Source organism: Salmo salar, chromosome 15 (genome assembly GCF_965601325.2).
Source record: "Salmo salar chromosome 15, fSalSal1, whole genome shotgun sequence".
NCBI classification, from domain to species: Eukaryota; Metazoa; Chordata; class Actinopteri; order Salmoniformes; family Salmonidae; genus Salmo; species Salmo salar.
The window spans coordinates 48,609,565-48,633,390 of NC_138305.1; the positions used below are offsets into that span (position 1 = coordinate 48,609,565).

General features: G+C 39.8%; 1 protein-coding gene across 1 annotated transcript; it reads left to right on the forward strand.

Annotated features, from left to right (window-relative positions):
- The first annotated feature begins 218 nt into the window (after window positions 1-218).
- On the forward strand, window positions 219-22,767 carry ppm1ab (protein phosphatase, Mg2+/Mn2+ dependent, 1Ab). The gene is made up of 3 exons (XM_045695773.2): window positions 219-408; window positions 4,170-5,079; window positions 8,762-22,767. The coding sequence occupies exons 2-3, from the start codon at window positions 4,192-4,194 to the stop codon at window positions 8,900-8,902; spliced, it is 1,029 nt and encodes a 342-aa protein (XP_045551729.1). The 5' UTR covers window positions 219-408; window positions 4,170-4,191; the 3' UTR covers window positions 8,903-22,767.
- The last annotated feature ends 1,059 nt before the right edge of the window (window positions 22,768-23,826 follow it).

Sequence of the window (23,826 nt, forward strand, 5' to 3'; positions counted from 1 at the left end):
AGCAGTACATCTCTCCACAATAGTGTAAGATCTTCATAAATGTGTTCAATTATAAATCTACTGATGTCTTGACACAGTTTTCTTACATGAATACAATGCCAAAAAAGATGCAACAAAATGAGTCATAAGCCTTCTCAGTGCAGGCTATCTGACGTAAGACAATGGGTTACACGTCATTGGGTTCAATGTGGGACTTTTATTTTGAAGACGAACCGCCTATTGCTCCTCATCGCTAAAGCTACTCACTTGACGGTGGTCAAGGCACTGACGTTGGCGTTTCATTCACAGTATTCCACTACTATCTGTTTTTTCAGATTCTACTTTAGCTAGGTTTTTAACCAATAAGTTAGCAGTTTGTTTACCTGCCAGAATTCCCTAACGTTATAGCCATAGGTACTAGAGGATTTGGTAAGTAGCTAGTTCATTTTAGTTAGCGTTACGCAGCATCTTTGTTGTTGCATGCCAACCAAGGTAGCTTGCTAGCTCTACCTTACGACGTAAGGTTACTAACTTACGTTAGATAGCTAGCTAACCGGCTAGCTAAAGCTAGCTAGGGGCGTTGTGACAAAACAGAGCTTGTGATGTAATATTTCCATGCAAGAGTCAAATGTAGCTAGCGAGCTACTAAGCAGTGGGGCAAAATGCATCCGAAATTGTCTCAAAACTAGGTACAGTAATAAGCATTACTGTTGATATATTTAATTATCAATAAATTACAAGTCATGATGACAGCAACATTAGCTAGCTAACGTTCGCTAACTACGTTACTCTTAACGTGATTTGAAGCTGTGTATTACATCATCAGTATGTTTGTTTCATCAAGAAAGCTCCACTAGGTGTATGCTAGGCCTATATTCTGATATTCAGTTTTAATATCATAGCTAGTTACTTATTAAACTGTACGCTGAAGCTTTGTCATCCATCAAGCATACCCCTCCAATCTCTATCCATCCATTAACCCCTCAAACCTGACATCCATAAACATTTCTAACCCGTTTTTATCCATAAATCTCTCCAACTTCCCTTCATCCATTTATCCCACCCATCTCCCATCAACCTCCACCTATCTAGCGGTGCATTCAGGATGCTGTGAACGTAGTCTAATTAAACAGGCTGTTATACACAGCCTGAAACGTATGCCTGCAAAATCGTGTTCATGTCCCTTACAAGCCAGAATTTTGAATACAATTACGTTTAAACTTTCTCTACCAATGGTCTGTGCAGTTTGTCCTTCAGCTGCTTCAAAATTGAGACAAAATATCTACTGGAAAGTATTGTTTACCTGACTTTTTAGAGAGCCAGTAGGTATATGGTTGGTTCAGCACCCAGGTAAAGTTTGTATTTTTTTCTCTCGTCAATAGACCTGTTGGTTGTTTAGCAACAAAACTGAGCCGTTTGCAACTATGGGGCAAAACAGATGGGGCTGGCTTAGATTATTGACAACTAGTAAGCTTTATTTAGTCTCCGATGTTTATTGAAAACATAAATACATTTGCACAATGAGCACTTGTCTCTCAAATACACTATATATACAAAACTATGTGGACACCCCTTCAAATTAGAGGATTTGGATTTTTCAGCCAAACCCGTTGCTGACAGGTGTATAAAATCAAGCACACAGCCATGCAATATCCAAAGACAAACATTGGTAGTAGAATGGTCTTACTGGAGCTCAGTGACTTTCAACTTGGCACTAAAATAGGATGCCACCTTTCCGACAAGTCAGTTTGTCAAATTTCTGCCCTGCTAGAGCTGCCCTGGTCAACTGTAAGTGCTGTTATTGTGAAGTGGAAACGTCTAGGAGCAACAATGGCTTAGCCGCGAAGTGGTATGCCACACAAACTCACAGAACGCGACCGGTTGAGTGTTGAAACGTGTAACGCGTAAAACTCGTCTGCCTTTGGAAGCAACGTCGGCACAATAACTGTTAGTCGGGAGCTTCATGAAAGTGGTTTCCATGGCCAAGCAGACGCACACAAGCCTAAGATCACCATGCACAATGCCAAGCGCCGGCTGTAGTGGTGTAAAGGTCGCCGCCAATGGACTCTGGAGCAGTGAAAACGCGTTCTCTGGAGTGATGAATCACGCCTCGCGATCTGGCAGTCCGACGGATGAATCTGGGTTTGGTGGATGCCAGGTGAACTCTATCTGCCTCAATGTATAGTGCCAACTAAAATTAGGTTGAGGAGGAATAATGGTCTGCGGCTGTTTTTCATGGTTCCCTCTAGGTCCCTGAGCTCCAGTGAAGGGAAATCTTAACGCTACAGCATACAATGACATTCTTGACTACTCTGTACTTCCAACTTTGTGGCACAGTTTGGGGAAGGCCCTTTCCTGTTTCAGCATGACAATGCCCCTGTGCACAAAGTAAGGTCCATACAGAAATGGTTTGTCGAGATCGGTGTGGAACAACTAGACTGGCCTGCGCAGTTCCCTGACCTCATCCCCATCGAACGCCTTTGGGATGAATTGGAACGCCGGCTGCGAGCCAGGCCTAATTGCCCAACATCAGTGCCCGATCTCACTGATGCTCTTGTTGCTGAATGGAAGCAAGTCCCCGCAGCAATGTTCCAACATCTAGTGGAAAGCCTTCCCAGAAGAGTGGAGGCTGTTATAGCACCGAAGGGGGGACCAACTCAATATTAATGCCCATGATTTTGAAATGAGATGTTCGGCGAGCAGGTGTCCACATACTTTTGGTCATGTAGTGTACATCGTTACATGTTTTGGTTAGCTAGCTAGCGAATTTTAGCCATATTTGCATTGACCTGAAATCAGTCAAAACACCTCAAAACAAGACATGCTATCAATAACAAGATTAACAAGCTGAGTGGCGCAGCAGTCTAAGGCACTGCATTTCAGTGCTAGAGGCGTCACTACAGACACCCTGGTTCGAATCCAGGCTATATCACAACCGGCCATGATTGGGAGTCCCGTAGGGCGGCGCACAATTGGCCCAGCGTCGTCCAGGTTTGGCCGGTGTAGGCCGTCATAAGAATTTGTTCTTAACTGACTTGCCTAGTTAAATAATGGTTAAAACATTTTTTTTTACGATTCCCCACAGTTTCTTGTCATTCTTGCTAGCAATCTGGCCATCCAGAATCACAACATGCTGACTTCTGCCCCTTGGAAGCGCACACATCATTTTCGTGATGTTGTCAGCTAACCCATCTATAACTATTGAACCATGCATGCCATGATAATGAAAAAGGTATATTCTGAATCGGGAGGATGGTGAACAATCCAGACTTTTTTGTTTAAAAAAATGTATAAATATGAAGAGATTCAGAATATACCATTTTCATTGCCATGACATGCTTGGTTCACTAGCTATTGATGAGAGAAAGTTTTAATATTTGATATTTGGTTCTATAATTAATAGCTTTTGAACCAAGCATGACAAGACAATGAAAATGGTAAATTCTGAATCAGGAGAGGATGGAGAACAATCAACCTTTTTCAATCTTCAAAAAAACTTAAAATTCAATTCAAATAATGTGTGGATTGTTCTCCAGCCTCCCCTGATTCAGAATATATTCATTGTCATGGCAGGCTTGGTTCAATATCTATTGGCGAAAGGAAAACAAATATCATATATAAAACTATACAATACTTTCCTGTGAATATTCTGTCAAAAAATTTGGGCAGTTGAAGGACAAACCGCAAAGACAACCAGAAGAGTAAGTTTAAATTAAATTTTATTCAACATTCTGGCTTGTAAGGAACATTTATATGATTTTGCAGGTATTAGTTTCAGGCTGTATATACTGTACCAATTAATTTTGTATTACAGCCTGTTTAATCAGACTACGTGAATGTGGAATGACAGTGTTCAATTGAATGTTTGATTTACAGACCGTTGTCAGTAATAAGAGAAGAATGTGATTGTGCTGTGCATTAACATTGTGCACACATCAAAACTATTACATGCTTTAGTTTACTGCATGTTAATCGTTAGACAGATGTCTTCTGACAAATTTTTGCTCAGCAGTAATTGCCTTTCAGGCAAAGAAGAAATAGTGTTTGTGCTACCACAAAAGTAAATCTGTCCTCTGGCCTAGACAGTGATAGGAAAGAAATAGTTACAAACATGATCACTTACATTTTTTTGATTGTTCTGCAAAGGCAACTTAATTGATTAGCACATTTTTCTTGTTATCATTTTATAGGATAAAGCTACCCAAAAAAGAAATGGGGGCATTTTTGGACAAGCCAAAGATGGAGAAGTTCAATGCCCACGGAGAAGGAAACGGCCTACGCTATGGCCTGAGCAGCATGCAGGGCTGGCGGGTAGAGATGGAGGATACACACACGGCTGTCATTGGCCTGCCCCATGGCCTCAACCCCTGGTCCTTTTTTGCCGTGTATGACGGCCATGCTGGCTCTCAGGTGGCCCGCTACTGCTGCGAGCACTTGCTAGAGCACATCACCAGCAACCCAGATTTCAGGGGTGGGGGTGCAGGACCAGGAGGTGGAGAAGAGGAGGGCAGGGCAATTCTGGACAGGCATGGACCCGAGCCATCTGTGGAGAGTGTGAAGAGTGGCATTCGCACTGGCTTCCTGCAGATTGATGAGCAGATGCGAGCTATCTCGGAGCGTAAGCATGGTGCGGACCGCAGCGGCTCTACTGCAGTGGGAGTCATGATCTCACCTCGCCACATGTACTTCATCAATTGTGGCGACTCACGGGCACTCCTCAGCAGGGGAGGCCGGGTCCATTTCTTTACGCTGGATCACAAGCCCAGCAATCCATTGGAAAAGGAGCGCATCCAGAATGCCGGTGGCTCTGTCATGATTCAACGTGTTAATGGCTCGCTAGCTGTGTCTCGGGCCCTTGGTGACTTTGACTATAAATGTGTACATGGCAAGGGCCCCACAGAGCAGCTTGTGTCGCCTGAGCCAGAGGTGTATGAGATTGAAAGATCTGAGGCGGATGACGAGTTTGTTGTGTTGGCGTGTGATGGCATCTGGGATGTGATGGCCAATGAGGAGCTATGTGACTTTGTGCGTTTACGTCTAGAGGTGACAGAGGACTTGGAGAGAGTGTGCAATGAGATTGTTGACACATGTTTATACAAGGTAAGGTCAGCTAGATAACGTTTTACAATGGAGAGGAGATTTGAATAGTCTACTTAAGTGTGCTTTGCTGTTGAATTGGCTACTACAGCATATTTCCCAGAGATGGAACACTATGGGCCAACTCGAGTCCAGGAGTTTTCCTGGATTTTTATGACTTCTTGCCACTTGTATTTGCACTTGAACCAGATAGGCTACTATGATAAGCAGAATATTAGCACTACTGGGTGGAGTGAGGGTTCTGTTCTCTAGCAGTGGGAAGGATGCGCCACACACAGCCCACAACAGCTGGTGAGCTGTGGGGCAAGCAAGCAATGTGTGTTTGCAGACAGGTAGGCTTCGCTCCGCCTTCGATCGAAAGCTACACATCGCGCAAGCGACTCTTTTGCTTCCCCGCAACCACCAGGCACCAGCCTACTATTTATCTTTGCCTGGTTAAGAAATACAAACTGTTTTACGAAATTGAAAACAATAGTACTGAGTTTAATAGTAAAACAACAGTCTATTTGTCTCCCTCTCCCCTTGAGTATAGAAAAGTAGGCTGTCTTTGAATTTGTTGTCTCGCTCTACCCTCCCAATTTCCCACCTGCATACCATAGCCAGTTTCTGACAGGACTCCTGTTAGTTTTCCCTCTGCATTAAAAAACATACAGAAATATCAGTTGCCGATTACAAAAAAGTAGCTGATAGCATGTTACAATTATTGTAAATAGTAATCTGGTAAATCTAACAGGAGCAATAGCCAATTCCGTTTAGAGACCATTCATCCCTTCAAAACATCATTATTGATTTGACATAACTATTGAACAATATATAAAAAATATGTGTGTATGAAGGATGTATTTGTTTCATAAGCTATTGCATATTGGAGGCGATTATGACCATTGGCCAACAGGAGAAAGATATTTGCGTTACTTCAATGCTTTCATGAAAGTCTTCCCGCCAGCCGGATACTAGTAAGTTCTGGCAGATTTCTTATACCAAATCCGAGCCAAATCAATAGAGGCGCGAATCTAACAACAGACGAGCATTGAGACAGCAACACGGCAGTACGAGCGAGCAAAAAAACAGCACTAACCAAAATGCCAAATATGTCTAAAGCACGCCAAATCATTAGTTTAGCTTTCAAAAGTTTTTCAACCGATGGTGCAAAGATTGTGGCGCAATGTCAAATATGCAACAGAAAAATAGAAGAGACTGGAACCACGTCGAACTTCAAAACTCAGACCAAGTCACTCAGACTTGAGCACTTGGACCAGGACTTGAGCACTGGGACTGGACTTCAGCCATAGGGACTCTTGACTGGACTCGTGACTCAACCATTGGTGACTAAGACTTGGACTCGGACTTCAGCCATAGGGACTCTTGACTGGACTCGTGACTCAACCATTGGTGACTAAGACTTGGACTCGGACTTAGCCATAGGGACTCGTGACTCGAGCACAGGGGACTTGGGACTCGACGTTTAGTGACTCGACTACAAAACGACTGTGATTTTCTGCGGACTGTATTGTTTTTTAGTATACTGAGCAAAAATATAAACACAACATGCAACAATTTCAAAGATTTTACTGAGTTACAGTTCATATTAGGAAATCAGTCAATTGAAATAAATTCATTAGGCCCTAATCTATGGATTTCACATGACTGGGAATACAGATATGCATCTAAAAAATCGTCCTCACAATGGGCCTCAGGATCTTGTCACAGTATCTCGGTGCATTCAAATTGCCATTGATAAAATGCAATTGTGTTCGTTGTCCATAGCTTATGCCTGCCCATACCATAACCCCACCTCCACCATGGGGCACACTGTTCACAACGTTGACATCATCAAACCGCTCACCCACACACCTGGTCTGCGGTTGTGAGGCCGATTAGACGTACTGCTAAATTCTGTTGGAGGCGGCTTATGGTCGGGAAATTAACATTCAATTATCTGGCAACAGCTCTGGTGGACATTCCAGCAGTCACCATGTCAACTGGAGACATCTGTGGCATTGTGTTGTGTGATAAAACTGCACATTTTAGCCTTTTATTGTCCCCAGCACAAGATGCACGTGTGTAATGATCATACGGTTTAATCAGCTTCTTGATATGCCACACCTGTCAGGTGGATGGATTATCTTGGCTAAGAAATGCTCACAAATGCTCACTGTAGACAAATTTGTGCACAACATTTGAGAGAAATATGCTTTTTGTGCTTATGGAATATTTCTGGAATCTTTTATTTCAGCACATGAAACATGGGACCAACACTTTACATGTTGCGTTTATATTTTTGTTCAGTGTAAATGGCTCAGTTAAATAATGATTGTAAATCAGCCAGACAGTCAAGCACAGATAGTTAGTGGTACCTCACAAAGCTATCAAGATAAATTCAAGTGTTTGCCAGCTTCAATTTCAAGACTTTTTTATCAGATATCAAATTAGATGTCCAGCAGCCATACCACCCTGCATCCCACTGCTGTCTTGCCTCTAAAGCTAAGCAGTGTTGGGCCTGGTCAATCCTAGGACGGGACCCAATGCTGTTGGAAGTAGTGTTGGCGGGCCCTCCACTCTTCACTAAAGATCCCATGGCATTTGTCACAAGAGTAGGCGCTTTAACACCGCTTTCAATCCCAATTCTATGTCCTTTCTCATTTAAATGTGCACTCCTCCCCACACAAATCCAATTTAAAAACATTGGCTTGGTTTTTGACTGAAGTTTTGAATGAACTGTTAGAAAATGTAATGTGCTGTATATTTAATATATGCCTTGAATTTATTACATTCTAGAGTTACTAATTGACCCTTCGCTAAGGTCCGCCCCCCTTGCAAGCTCGGACAACATTTTCCCAGGAAGCCCAATTCCCCATTCAAGCACTGGTGAAACTGTGTTTCTATTACACAAAGAAATGAAACGCAGACTACCCCTTGCTAATCAGGAAACTCTTTGGTATGTTGTGGTGGACTGTCATTAAAGTTGCTTCACGGGAACTTGTATAAATTATGTTTGTAGTGTAACTAGCCACTGAATGGCTTCTTAATTCACTGTCAGCATTCAGTCAAAGCTATAACCACTTTTGGAGCTAACTAGTGCTCTCAAATCGTATTGTAATGTTGATAGCAGATGGGAGTTGTATTCATAACATTGCTAACTTAGCTAGCTAACATTTTGAGAAAACAAGTTATATTAAGTGGCTAGCTAACTAGCGTATCAACATGTTGTTGTCAATGAGACCATCTAACCAGCTGAGCTAGCAAATAATGTAACAAATGTATAATTTTGGATTAGAAAAAAATACTCCCAACAGACTCTGCTTTTCAATAATCACAGTAGCAAGTACTCCTGGTGTACTGTTCAGTTATTTAGCAATTCAAACGTACATTTTGAGGAAAACATATTTTGTTGCCATAGCCCTCACTGGCTTTCATGCCATTCAAATGTGAGCTTGTCTGAGGTGTCAGTCGTTGCTATCCATTAGAGCGCTACGATTAGTTGCCCAAAATTCTGGGGCGGGGCTTGGAGAAGGGTCAATTGAAGGCATTCAAGAGACGTCTTGTGATTTTGTTCACGCTACATACAGTATGTCCATGTAAATCCACTCAAATAACCATCATTTCAGAGTTTTTACAAAAGCATGTTTTATAGCAAAATGCATAACTTGCATTTCCTCTCTGCTCAACTCTCTTCTCTGAACAGGGAAGCCGGGACAACATGAGTGTGGTGCTGGTGTGTTTCCCTGGTGCTCCAAAGATCTCGCAAGAAGCTGTGAAGAAACAGGCAGAGTTGGATAAGTACCTGCAGAGCAGGGTAGAAGCTGGAGCATCTAAAAAGAAATGAGTTATGTTACACATTTCAAAAGAGCGAGACACCTATTGTTGTTGCGTAAACTTATGGTAGTACTTATTACTTACCAAAACAGAAACGAAATATAAAAGTACTCACAGAACCCCAATTTTAAGTGTGAAGGCACTTGAGTGTCTTTATAGGCACCATACTTTTTAATATGGTTTATCCAGGACTTAAAATGTCCTCAGGGGAAATTTAGCAATTTTTAGCTTTAGAATGCCTAACATATATACATATATATAAAATCATATTCATTGTCAAAATGTATTTGTTCCTCACAGATTTTCCAATGAAGCAAGCTCAATATTGTATCTTCTGGACCCGGTTTTTCAAAACGTTTAATCTTGATCAAAATTATACGGATTCTGTAATCCCTTATTTTGCAATCCAGGATCATATAAATCCGACAGATTTTTTTGGCCAGTGTTTCTGAAATACGTAGGAAAGGACCGTTCTGATCTACATATAAAAATGTTAAGAATCTAGATTACGAGTGCTTTGAATATGCGTAAACCATGCCATCTACTGTGTAGGTTATATTACTACATACATGAATAAAGGTATTAAAGGACAAGTTCACTTTTTTTTTACCAAATCTGTGTTTTGGATGTAACGTTAATGTTAAAAAAGCGCTGAGACACTTAAAAAATATATATATTTTGGTTTTGAGAAACATGCCCCACCAGCGATTATACTTCCTCATGTTTGTTCAGCAGTTGTAGAGGCATGATAGAACATGAACAAAGGCTCCAAAAACACCCAAATACATCGTTTTAAAAGTGACGCCGTATAGTGATGCAGGTCTTTAGATGTTATACACATGCAATTGTGTCATTCCGAAATTTATCCGCAACGTTATATTCCATGTTGTGTGACTCGAGCTATACTTTTCCGTGTGCGTATGTGCGGGCTACACAGAGAAGTGTCGCTGTAGAATGTAATGTTGCGCATAAAGTCACTTTACTGCTTTAATCAGCTTTAATATTGCAGATATATTGTGGCTTCTAGCAATGTAATTGTCTGCATCATTTCCAATCCCCCATTTATATTTATTGTAAATATATACAGTACCAGTCAAAAGTTTAGACACCTACTCATTCAAGGGTTTTTCTTTATTTTTGATATTTTCTACATTGCAGAATAATAGTGAGACATCAAAACTATGAAATAACACATATGGAATCATGTACGAACCAAAAAAGTGTTAAACGAATCAAAATGTATTTTATATTCTTCGAAGTAGCCACCCTTTGCCTTGATGACAGCTTTGCACACTCTTGGTATTCTCTCAACCAACTTCATAAGGTAGTCACCTGGAATGCATTTCAATTAACAGATGTGCCTTGTTCATTTGTGGAATTTCTTTCCTTCTTAATGCGATCGAGCCAATCAGTTGTGTTGTCACAGGGTAGGAGTGGTGTACAGAAGGTACCATAATATGGTCTTTTACCAAATAGGGCTAAGAACAGCTCAAATAAGCAAAGATAAATTACTATTGACTATGACTTTTCAAACACCCAGCAGTGCTATTTGCAGAGTTGGCTCCAATTAAATGTTGCAATTTTTCAGCCATTCCTGACCCTGCAACCAAAAACAAGCTACATATGGGCAGTACCAAAACAAGTAATCTAATGATTCTGACTCTTCGCAGCAAAATCTGCAGAGCTGGGATTTGTGTATCACCCATACATATAACATTCTATTGGTTGCAAAATTGTTGTATAATAATTTAAATAGAAAAACTATGTTTTTAATCTGGTGTCATTGTGCCATAGAATCGGTACATTGAAAATGTCCTCCGAGCTATTTTGCAACCTGTATGGCGCAGCTGTCCATTTTTTGGTCTATAAATGAAACTGATATATTTATTTATTTATTTATTTAGCCAATTTTGGTCTTTAATGCAGGACTGACAGACACGTTTCTTACCTTCTCCCCTTTCCCACTTGTCTCCTCCATTTTTGTGGTAATGCTGCACTCAGTTGTTTGTAATTTTGGATAGAGCAGACATTTCCATATATTTTTTGTTAACTGCATGTGTGACAACTACACCAGTCCTATTTATTATATCATTTACAAAGATTAGTTTTTTATAGTTTTTTCCCCAAATAATGATTTTTTTTAAAATCAATTACTACATTTGAGTTCTACCATAATATTTGTTCTAATATTTGGTCTGTCTTTTCTGGTGGATTAAGCTGAAATTTCAACCAGCTTGTTTTAAAAATAGCGATATTTTGGAGATGATTTCATTTTCAAATAACCGAAAGTGAGAGGTTGTAATGTGAATGAAGGGAAAAGGCCGTTATTTAACTCTGGGTGAACCATTTCTTACTAATCTGCTAGAGAACCAGTTCGGATTTAAGAATAGTTTTTGTATGACTGAAGCCTTTAGTGAGAGGTCCAATGCTTTAATATTTAATAATTTCTGCCCTCCGAATATTCATTATATAAATAGGCCTGTTTAATTTTGTCTGACTTGCCATTCCAAATAAAGTGGAATACTTTTTGCTCATATCATTTTAAAAACCAAGTCGTTAGGTGTGGGAGCCTTTGTTCATGTTTTATCATGCCCCTGCAATTGCTGAATGAGCATGAGGAATTATATCACTGGTGGCGTACGTTTCTTAAAACCAAGTGAAATTGCAAAAAAAAAGTGTCAGGGTACTTCAATAACATGTCATTTACATCCAAAATACAGATTTGGTGAAAAAAACTAAAGTGACCTTATCCTTTAAAAATAATAGAGCCTGCATCACTGAACTTATGTGACACCTATACTGCGTTCAATTTAACACAATTAAAACATTAAATACAGACAGTAGGCTAAACTTTGCTTTTAAGATGTAAGAATGTTTTACAAACATCCCCACCTTAGTTACTGTCCTCATAATAAATGTAATGCTGGGTGTCATTATGGATGCATGCATTCACATGTTTTCCCCCTCTAGCACATATTCAAAAGTCTCTGTACAGCTATTTAATTACACAGGGTATTTACAAATAAATGCAAAAAGTGGCGTATGTACGCATTCTCATGCGCCAGAGCCGTGTCTCAGCTATTTTAAAAGCTGCACGGCTACTCGATGGCAGGGAAATTCTTGAAATGAAATATTGTTCTGTATAGTTTTCCCTGTGGCTATCTATTCTGAAGTCTTAATTTTAGCCTACATGCTGTCATATTATCATGTTATAAATCATAGCATGTCATTTGAGGAAGGTCAATTAAAAATAAACTCCCAGAAGAAAATGCTTACAAAAACATAATTTGGAGCTAGCTTTTTTTCTTACTATGTAGTTTTGCCATTTTTGACTATCTTCGGGCAAAGTGCTGTTGAACTCAGGCATACATGTATGTAGCTATGAACTTTTTAACTCCCTCTTTTAATATCTGCCCTCTGATGGCCATACATTTGCTTAAATACTTTTGTATACAATTGTGTTTTCAGTCTCCAGTAATTCCATTTAAAAGCATGTGCCTTTAATTCTAAATTAATTGTCCGAATGCAGTTTGGATAAGTGGAGAGTATACAGTGGAGAGTATTCAGACCTCTTGAGTTTTTCTACATTTTGTTACGTTACAGCCTTATTCTAAAAATCTACACACAATACCCCATAATGACAAAGTGAAAACAGGTTTTTAGAAATGTTTGCAAATTCATACAAAAATGAAAAACTGATTCAATTGATTGGACATGATTTGGAAAAGCACACACCTGTCTATATAAGGTCCCACAGTTGACAGTGCATGTCAGAGCAAAAACCAAGCCATGAGGTTGAAGAAATTGTCTGTAGAGCTCCGAGACAGGATTGTGTCGAGGCAAAGATCTGGTAAAGGGTACCAAAAAATGTCTGCAGCATTGAAGGTACCCAAGAACACAGTGGCCTCCATCATAATTTCATGGAATAAGTTTGGAACCACCAAGACTCTTCCTAGTGCTGGCCACCCGGCCAAACTGAACAATCGGGGGAGAAGAGCTTTGGTCAGGGAGGTGACCAAGAACCCGATGGTCACTCTGACAGAGCTCTAGAGTTCCTCTGTGGAGATGGTAGAACCTTCCAGAAGGACAACCATCTCTGCAGCACTCCATCAATGACATCCGCTTGGAGTTTGCCAAAAGGCACCTAAAGACTGAGACCATGAGAAACAAGATTCTCTGGTCTGATGAAACCAAGATGTAACTCTTTGGCCTGAATGCCAATCGTCACATCTGGAGGAAACATGGCACCATCCCTACGGTGAAGCATGGTGGTGGCAGCATCATGCTGTGGGGATTTTTTTCACGGGCAGGGAGACTAGTCAGGATTGAGGCAAAGATGAACGGTGGAAAGTACAGAGAGCTCCTTGATGAAAACCTGCCTCAGGGCCTCAGACTGGGGTGAAGGTTCACCTTCCAACAGGACAACGACCCTAAGCACACAGCCAAGACAATGCAGGAGTGGCTTCGGGACAAGTCTCTGAAAGTCCTTCAGTGGCCCGGCCAGAGCCCGGACTTGAACCTGATCGAACATCTCTGGAGAGACCTGAAAATAGCTGTGCAGCAACGCTCCCATTCCTTCCTGACAGAAATGTAGATTATCTGCAGAGAAGCATGGGAGAAACTCCCTACATACAGGTGTGCCAAGCTTGTTGCGTCATACCCAAGAAGACTCAAGGCTGTAATCTCTGCCAAAGGTGCTTCAACAAAGTACTGAGTAAAGGGTCTGACTACTAATGTAAATGTGATATCAGTTTTTTTATCTTTAATAAATATGCAAAAATTTCTACATCTGTTTTCGCTTTGTCATTATGGGGTATTGTGTGTAGATTGCTGAGGATTTTGATTTATATAATCCATTTTATAATAAGGATGTAACAAAATGTGGATTAAGTCAATGGGTCTGAGTACTTTCCGAAGGCACTCTATATTAGGCCAGAGATTGCTTTAAGCGATTTAATAAATAACAGCAAGCATAAACAAATAGTTGCATTACTCTTTCAATAGTGGGCCTTCACTTTTTTTGGTGAAGTTGGGCCTTGTTTTAAAATTTCCTTATTAATGATCTAATATTTTGAGCAAGAATTATTTGCTTTTTCACTGAATAACAAACACAATTTGTTACTAAAAGGTAACACAACTGTAGGTCAACATCTTGATGTGCCCTGTATTTATATACTTTTTCACCCTAAGTTAATTTAATTTTTGCAATTTTAGAACCCTTCCCTGATGAATGCAAGTTATTATTTCAGATAAAATACAGAATAAACCAAGTTCCCCTAGCGGTTTCAATCGGCACCTCCTGGAGCAAAAATACAAATTCTTGCCTCACATACCACATATGCCAACCTTAGAACAAACAAATATTACAATGTCTGAAAGGTTGATCAGAAGTGTTTGGCTGTGTCTTGTCCTATACTTCTTATTAAGACAATGAATGCACTAGTGTGTCATTCCTTTGCCTTAGTGTGGAGTAGGCTACCTTAATACCTTGTTCTGCATGCATATGTTTGACTTAGTCATCCATTTTATTTGCACAAGAACGACAAGTTTGGCAAAACTTTTTTTCTCTAAGTGATATTTCAAGAGGTTGGCAATTGAGCCCTTTTTTTTAACCAGAGTCAACTCATGGATATGATGGATATTTGGATATTTTTGTCTCTGCATCAGAGTATGTGTGCAGAGTTGAGCGGTTGGAAATCCCACTCATCGCTCACAAAGTAGTATTTGCGCACCGCGCCAGCACTCAATGTCATTTTCCCACTCCATAAAAAAAAAATCACTCAGCGCTCACAGAAAAAAAGAAAGATACTTTAAAAAACACCCCGTCTATTTTCGTAACTATGTACCATTTGGATTGAAGTAGGCTATCGTAAGAAGCTTCAGCATTTCAACATGTCGTAGGCTATTTAACAAGGACCTACCTGATGATATGCGGCTGCTGTGTAAAAAAACGACTTGCTTTTTCTCTAATCTATTAATGATCAGTTGTAACTGTGGCTCTGTTGTGCTCACATTTTACAGTTGATAGACAACTTTCTTTAGCACTGTTCCAAACTTACTCTTTAAAAAAAAAATTAATAATAATAGCCTATTTAAACATCTAAATATCTCTGATGCATGTGCTCATTCGTTGTCTTGCTATCAATTACACAGGTTGTGTGACCTATTTCTTGGTTGAGTCATATCAACACCTCTGCTCATTAGTGGTGGGGTAGGCTTAATAAATACAATAGAATATGTCTAATTAAAAGAACAGTGATAAAGGAAATAAAAAATGCTGGGCAGAGCATGCCCAGAGCTTGTGAAGCTGTACCTGAGCATTTTTTAAATATGCTCCTGCGAAATTACGCACGCTCTGCTACTTGCTCCACTCACATCCTGGAGATATTTCAAATTCCAGAAACTACCTTAAACTTCCTTCAAACTGCATGCAGAGACATACAAATGGTATCCATGAGTTCATCTGACTCTGGGTAAGTAGAAAAAGGTTTAATTGCCAAAATCTTGAATTGTCCCTTTAAAAGATTTGCAACTTTGTATTTTTAAGGGAAATTAAGCAATCATAATGTGTCACAGAGACTGATGCTATATTTCTACATTGGTATCTGTATTTCTGCTGGTTTGCTTTGAAGTTAAATCAGTGTTTCCCCTATATGCATTTGTGGCCGCCACTGCAAAAAAATAAAAAAATACTAGAATATTATTCTTTTTATTTTTACATAATTTTGGGATGCTAGAACATTTTCAGTGTTAACTTAAACAACTAAAGCGAGATATGAGGTATGTAGAAAAGATAATGGAGCAATATACAGTAATTGTACAAAACATGCTCTTTCCACTGACCAGGCAATTGAGACATGGATTGTGTGTGTGCCATTCAGAGGGTAAATAGGCAAGACAAAATATAGAAGTGCTTTTGAACAGGGTATGGTAATAGGTGCCATGTGCACCGGTTTGAGTGTGTCAAGAACTGCAATGCTGCTGGGATTTTCACACTCAACAATTTCCCGTGTGTATTGAGAATGGTCCACCACCCAAAGGACATTCAGCCAACTTGACACAACTGTGGTGAGCATTGGGGTCAACATGGGCCAGCATCCATGTGGAACGCTTTCAACAGCTTGTAGAGTCCATGCCCCGATGAATTGAGGATGTTTTGAGGGGAAAAGGGGGTGCAACTCAGTATTAGGAAGCGATTCCTAATGTTTTGTACACTCAATGTATTTTTTTCTGAGATAATCTTTGAGAACTAACAATCACCAAAAGTATAACTAGACAGTCAGGAAGAATCTAAAATTCAAACAATGTCATGGAATGGGGCCCCCATTGATTTTCTTATAATGTTTGAGTCACTCCGATAGCATAAGAACAAATGTGTGTAAAACATTTGTATAATTGCAGGAAATTCACTTTAAAACTGCACATTTTCTCTCAGCCCCATGGCAAAATGTGTAGAATTGCAGGAAATTAACTTTGAAACTGCAATTTTTCTCAGCCCCATGACAAAATGTGTAGAATTGCAGGAAACTAGATTTAAAACTGTAAAATGTTATCGCTGCCCCATGACAAAATGTGTAGAATTGGTGAAAATGTGCGTTAAAAAAGCTAAATGCTGTCTCTGCGGCTAATAGGAGTGCCTCTAAAACCACGCCATTGACCACGGCCACCACCCACTAACTTTGCCACCACTGCTGAGAAAAATCCTAGGGGAAACACTGAGTTGAACTTTTGCATGTCAGGCAGCCATAATGAAAAACGTAATTTCCTCTCCAATTTGACGTCAACTGTGCGTCATTTGGCTACTTTACCTTTTGAATGAATGTCTTGGTCCCCAATCTTAAAGTAAAAATTATATATATATATTCATGAAGGGTAGTACATTGGCATGCATGGTACCAACTGCACGATTTAACAAAGATAATAGTTTCAACCTGTTGCAAAGACTGTGTTTCTATCTTGATAGCGTTTAGTTTTTGCACTGAACACAATAACCCCCACCTGCATGATTTAGTCAAAGCTAATTTACACCCCTATTCTAAAACAAACGGAAATCCATGACTATACAAATGGCATAGGCCTATATAAATAAATTGATGAAAGGACGAACAAGGGACTTATTCTAACAATACAAAGAAAAATAAGTAAATAGCCTGGGAGCATCTAAAGCTACAGTTTGGGATTTGGAAAGCTGTTTAATGGTAATTTAAATTGTTGTTATGTACCCTTTGGTTCTTAAAGAGTATGATGAGTTTAGCACAACTGTCTGTCTATCATAACCCAAAATATAAGGTTTTGTTACTCCTTTGTTTTGTTGGTTGACTGACAGGGGGTGTTTCTTAGGGATTGGCTCGACCGTGATGTCTTCCACTGGGAGAGGAATTCCCCTGCTGGAATGATATATTGAGGATGTCAGAGATGGGTTGGCTCAACTCCCAGGTAAATTCTTGGAGGATCTGCTGTGGCATACCGTCGGAACCTGGGGCTTTGTTGGTTTTGATCACAGTCAGCTTATCATAAAACCTCCCAGGCTTTAGGGATCCTGCAGGGCACGGTCAAAATGGGAGGACTGTCGTGTCCAAGAGCAGTTGTAATTGACTGACCAGTGAGCCACTGGTGTTAGTTTCATTCATTAGGCTATTCTAACTTCTTTGTTTTGGTCATTGCCAGGAAAGCTCATTTTCAGAGAGGCCTCTCATTTCAGGCATGATTTGCAGGGTTCTTGCAATGGCAGGTCTTGACTTGACGATGGTCTTCCACAGCTGATAGGCCAAGGTGTCGAGGCAGTTCAGAAAGGCAGTAGTAACGGAGCGAGCGTTGATAGCACAGGGAGGGAGAAGTGTCAGTCGCATAGGCAGGCATAGATATACCACCTGGCCTTTACAAAGTTGGATACAGATCCTCAATTTACGTTCTCCCTTCACTTTACTCACCAGTTCCTGTTCCTATTCCAGTCCCGTATTCAGGCCAGAGGAAGACTCACGGATCAGACTAAGAGGAATGTTGTTTAACTGCCCTGTGTGTTACAAGACTGCAGTTTGACATTGATTGTAATTCCATCACTGATTTAACATTGGCTGTGTTGCCTACCTCAGGGATTCCCAAATCTTTTATTTTAAGTTAACTCATCTTCTTTCAGTATTATTTCTATATTAAGTCGAACTTTGAGCAGGCTCATTAATCAGACTAAAGGGAGTATTTGGAGACTTCTGGACTGTAGCAGATTGAGCATATATCTTGTCATCTGAATGCATGTACATTTTAGAGTAATGATGTTTTGGTTCTGAGCATACCGGCAAAGATTTTTTATGACTAAACCAAGATAGACCACAGCACGTCGTTTCAAATGGGAACAAATGAGTCATAGTGGGCAGAACAAGCAAGGAGGTGGGCAGAGCCAAGCATGAGCTAGCGAGATCCTGTTGGCGCATTCTAGCATGAATTTGCATATTTCCGTTAGGGAACGCCTACACTGTGAAGTGCGCGTGTGCAATAACTCAATTCGTCTTTGCACTCCTAAACACCTTTTTTTTTTACTTTGGCAAAGGGTAAAAGTCTAAAAAACTTTGTCCGCTCTGTTTGTAATAGATTCTAGTTTTGGGAACAGAAAACTGTATTGAGATGAAATGTTTCACCGATTAGGAAATTAGCAGAATGCCGGCCAAAATCCATTTCGTTCCATCTTCTCCCACTGTCGGCCACTGGGCCGGATGCTAAGCTGATGCTTCACATTTATACATCTGGTGAAATATCTGTCTCATTGTTCCATCTGTGATACTGGTGCATGGAAAATGCCAGACATTGCTCAAAACTCTCATAAGAGAAGCATAAGAAAGAGGTGGCACACAATGCTCCATTTAACTTAAAGGGATAGTTCGCCCAAATTACAAAATGATATCTGATTCCTTAACCTGTGATCAGTCTATGGACAAGGTTTGACAGCTATCCATGCTTTAGTTTTGTTTACCGGGCCACTGTTTCCAAATGCTAACTTTTGAGCATTTGTGGCACAAATCCAATGTAAGTCAATGGTACTGATATTTTGCCTGACGACAAAAATGGAATTCTTCCGCTGCTTTATCGTTTGCTGCATACTTCAGTCTGAGACTGCCATCTTTGACGTCGTTTGTGGTGATGTCAAAATGAGAAGTGTTGTTTAAAAAACCCATCTGCGATTGGATCAATCTCTAACCGATCAGAGTATGACACATTTTCAAAACGCCGCTTTACCCACGTGTGTTCTGGCTCTGGCCCGGCCCATTGGTTCCTGGGACCATGCTCATTGAGCTATTAGTGTTTATCCCATTTTGCAAATGTTGTAGCATTGAAGCTGGCCAATGTTTTTTGGAGATCTGTGGTGTAAATGGATTGGTTGCTCTTGGAAGCTGTCATATCAATGTTTTATCCTATGTACCAACTAGCACAATGATGGTGCCACACTCCCAAGGTTTCTATCTAGTGCGTAGCAAAGGGATTGTTGTTATGACTACAATTAGGCCTACCTCATTTAGAACATGGCTAGCTGCACATTGGCCTATACATGCCTCTGAGCAATAACTCATTTAATTTAATGTTTTTGTTATTAATATAATTTATGTATCCTGCATTCGCACTCATAGTAGACTGTCCATGCACTCAGTTACACTAAATATATAAATGTATTTTTTAAAGCACTACTAATGCAAAGAAAGAAATTGATTAGGCAATTTTCTTTCTTGTTGTTGTCTTAAATAAAACTGTCTTGGTTGGTACGCATCTAGTGCAAAATTGTTCAGGGTTAGTTTCACCAAAATTAAACATTTGTATGATTTTTACACTTCTCTAGGCTGTTGTCGATCAACCCTAAACAGTTTTTATACTCTGCAACATTTTATCATTGTTAATAATAAGAATATATGTATTTTTCCCTTCTTGTTTGGAGTGAAACATAGGCTCCACAGTAGTAGACCTACGACACAAATAACAAACAGAGGACAGGATGACATGAAATATAACAGCCATGTCTCTGAGTAGGACTACTGATCTACGATCACTTATGCTTTTTACATCACCTCTCCTACTCTTTATAAGGGATCTGTTATTCATTTTTGAATAAGAAATGCAGAAAGGGATTAACACTCTTTCCTTATCATAATCCAGAATAAAATGTGTTCTTCCTGACCAGCCACTCGCACATAAACAAGCATTTATTTTTTATTTACAATCAAGTTATTTTATTCCTTTACTTGACATAAAGTGCTATGTGCCAGTAGACTTTTTCACATCATAGACCTTCAGGAGTATTATTTATATTTATGTAATAATATAATATTTGGGTTTAGTATATCATATACAATGTACCTCAGACATCCACTGTTTTTCATAAGAATTTGCTTAAATGCAGTTTCTACCTGATTTCATTCTCCTCCAATCAAATCTCTGTTAGCAATACTCCCAGTTAGGTCATGTTTGATAGAGCAATTAGGAACAGTGATTAGATTGGATGAGTTTTGGTTAAATAGTTTGTTGAATAATGCTTTGTCTAGGAAAAGCAGTGGATTTCTGGAAATGCTAAACGCTAGTCAGAGGTTGCTGAAACAAACTAAATAACCAACTATGTATTTAAATCTGTCTGGGTCAATAAACAACAGCCTAAGTAAGTGAACAAACCCATTAATGGAAGCACCATTTGTTCTGTGTCATGAACTCTTTTTAGCACTAAATGAAATGGGCGCTATATTTTCATTGAACATGCATAACATTTGTAAGATGAAGGAATAATAATGTATTTGAAAAGACTTCCCCCTGCCATCGACACAGACTATGTTGTCTATAGCTTTATATGTAAGATGGCGATGTTTTCAGAAAGCTCATTCCAAGGTCTTAAAAGTTAGTTTGAAGGATTTATTTGAACTTGTATATCCAAATATCAGAAATGTAGACAAATGTGATGTCATTTTTAGATGTTTACTATGATTGAAATAAAGTTATTTACTGAACATTCTGAGATCAAATATAGCGCTGGTCTTGTCCATGTTGTCTTTGTTGTAAAATATAAATTTCCAATTTACACAGATTAGGGGAGGTTACAAAAAAATTCCAAGAAACTGAATATTCCTTTAAGCATGGTCAAGTACGGTAATTCATCGGTGGATGGCGTATCATGTCACCCTGGCACTGTGAGGCTTAGCCGAGGGAAGTAGGGGTCCTGCAGCATCCCCTGATAAGCACTACCAACCCAAAACATCTTCCCTCGGCCATGCTGTGAGCATCTGGCTAACCATCCTAACTGAGCTGCAGGAGAAAATAGAAAATACTCAGGGATGTCAGCGTGGCTGTGTTTTGGCTGCATTTAAACAGGCAGCCCAATTCTGATCTTTTTTCCACTAACTGGTCTTTTCACCAATCAAATCAGATCTTTTCACATCAGGTCTTTTTCAGAGCTGGTCTGATTGGTCAAAAGACCAATTCATGAAAAAAAGATCAGAATTGGGTTGCTTGTCTAAGGCTGCGTTCACAGAGCCAGCCCAATTTTTTTTAATTAATTGGTGTTTTGACCAATCAGATCCGCTCTAAAAAAAAAAGATCTAATGTGATTGCTGCAGCACCCTCAGCAACCCTACTTCCCATGGCTATGTTGGTAGAAAAGTGCTGCATCAAGTTCACAGTATCTCTCATAAGTGTTCAATTAGGTTGAGATCTGGTGACTGAGATGGCCATGTAATATGGCTTACATAAACAATTCAGTGACCACTCGTTCCCTGTGGATGGGGGCATTGTCATCATATGGGGGCATAACCATGGTAACCAAAATAATCACCTGCCCAGCATTTTTATACATGACCCAAAGCATGATGGGATGTTAATTGCTTAATTAACTCAGGAATCACACCTGTGTGGAAGCGCCTGCTTACAATATACTTTGTATCCCTCATTTACTCAAGTGTTTCCATTATTTTGGCAGTTACCTGTAGCTCAGTAGTTGAACTATTCTTTTTTATTTAGTCGGTTTTGCTCATCTTTATTAAGGGTGTCAATAATGTTGAAACCCACTGTAAATCTTAAATGAGCGTGTTTTCATGAATTTGATTATATAATCTTGAAGCCCATTTGAAAGACCCGGAACATGACCCTGGAAGTATGACGTAGTATGATGTCACTTACACATCATATAGGTGTGTGATGAACAGGCAGAGCTGCAAAATACATTTTATAAGGAACGCCCACACGAGGAACCTTGGCAGTGATGTCATTTTGAGGGGTGTAATGACGCAGCTGTCCAAAAAAATGTTATTCGAGAGAGGGGTTTCTGAGCTGTCTAGAAATGTCAGGCTTTTGTATTATGACTTGTAAAAGTGGGAAATTAATTTGGATTTTATTTTCAGTTTTTGTCCAGCTGAATGTGTCTGAAAGCCATTATTTTGCTAGACAAGCTATCTTTACTTTTAAGAGGATATAGAGAACTTTTATTTCTGGGTTCTCTTGAGCCTTAATAAGGGGTCCCCTAAATTGACAGATTGGCCACTAGGCCTCTCCAAGCTGATCCTAATGAGGCAAACCGGGGCTTGAACACAGAACCATGACTGTTATCCCAAAAAAGCTAAACTTCTTGACATCACGTTCCAGAAACTTCTGAATTTGTATTACTGTATGTGCCAATACTGTATTAAAATAGTCATTCATTTCACATGTCATATCTATGTTAATGTCCATAAAAAAAGCTTATTTTTTAAATGTTGAAACCGACAAATTGTGTTAATATTTGAATTTAATGAACATATTTAATGAATGTTTAGAATCAAAGGTTAATGTAGCTTTGTGGGGATCTGACCAAATTCACGTAGAAATGCCAGTTATTAATCAGTCATTCTGATTAAAAAGCACGTCTGATAAGCAGTATTCAGTTGTATTTTGTATTTTTTCTATGCATCCCGTCCTTAAATATTCAGGTTTAAATATTTGTGAAAATAAATGAGAACACTCTGTATACCAAAGGTGACATTGCAGTTAACCACCATCAATTGAGTTGCTATAATCTTTTAAAACTTGAATTTAGCAGGAGGAACATTGGTGAGCTCGTTTTGCATGACCGGTCCCCGGTTGTTGCACAGATGGGAGGAATTTACACTCGATTAGCAATTTAGGAGCCTGGCAGGGAACACTGAATGCCCCACCGAAACCGACGGTGAGGCCGTGGAGGGGTGGAGTCGAAAACAAAACGCACGTGGTGCATACAAACTTTTGAAAGACCTAATTAATACTACATGCTACCTAGATATTTCGTGACAATGATGAGGATGCCAGCTCATCAAACAGGGGCAACTAAACTCAGCAAAAAAAGAAACGTCACTTTTTCAGGACCCTGTCTTTCAAAGATAATTTGTAAAAATCCAAATAACTTAACAGATCTTCATTGTAAAGGGTTTACATGCTTGTTCAATGAACCATAAACAATTAATGAACATGCACCTGTGGAACGGTCGTTAAGACACCAACAGCTTACAGACGGTAGGCAATTAAGGTCACAGTTATAAAACTTAGGACACTAAAGAGGCCTTTCTACTGACTCTGAAAAACACCAAAAGAAAGATACCCAGGGTCCCTGCTCATCTGCGTGAACGTGCCTTAGGCATGCTGCAAGGAGGCATGAGGACTGCAGATGTGGCCAGGGCAATAAATTGCAATGTCCGTACTGTGAGACGCCTAAGACAGCGCTACAGGGAGACAGGACGGACAACTGATCGTCCTCGCAGTGGCAGACCACGTGTAACAACACCTGCACAGGATCAGTACATCCAAACATCACACCTGCAGGACAGGTACAGGATTGCAATAACAACTGCCCGAGTTACACCAGGAATGCACAATCCCTCCATCAGATGCACTCTTCTGTGTTCTGCAGAACAAAGTGATGAATATGGGTTTCTGCCTCACCTGTATCAGCGACACAATGAAAAG

Excerpts from the sequence above, each read along its gene's own strand:
- ppm1ab (XM_045695773.2), top strand. The coding sequence starts at position 4,192 with ATGGGGGCATTTTTGGACAAGCCAAAGATGGAGAAGTTCAATGCCCAC. Across the intron at positions 5,080-8,761 it reads TTGACACATGTTTATACAAG|GGAAGCCGGGACAACATGAG; the intron begins GTAAGGTCAGCT and ends TTCTCTGAACAG.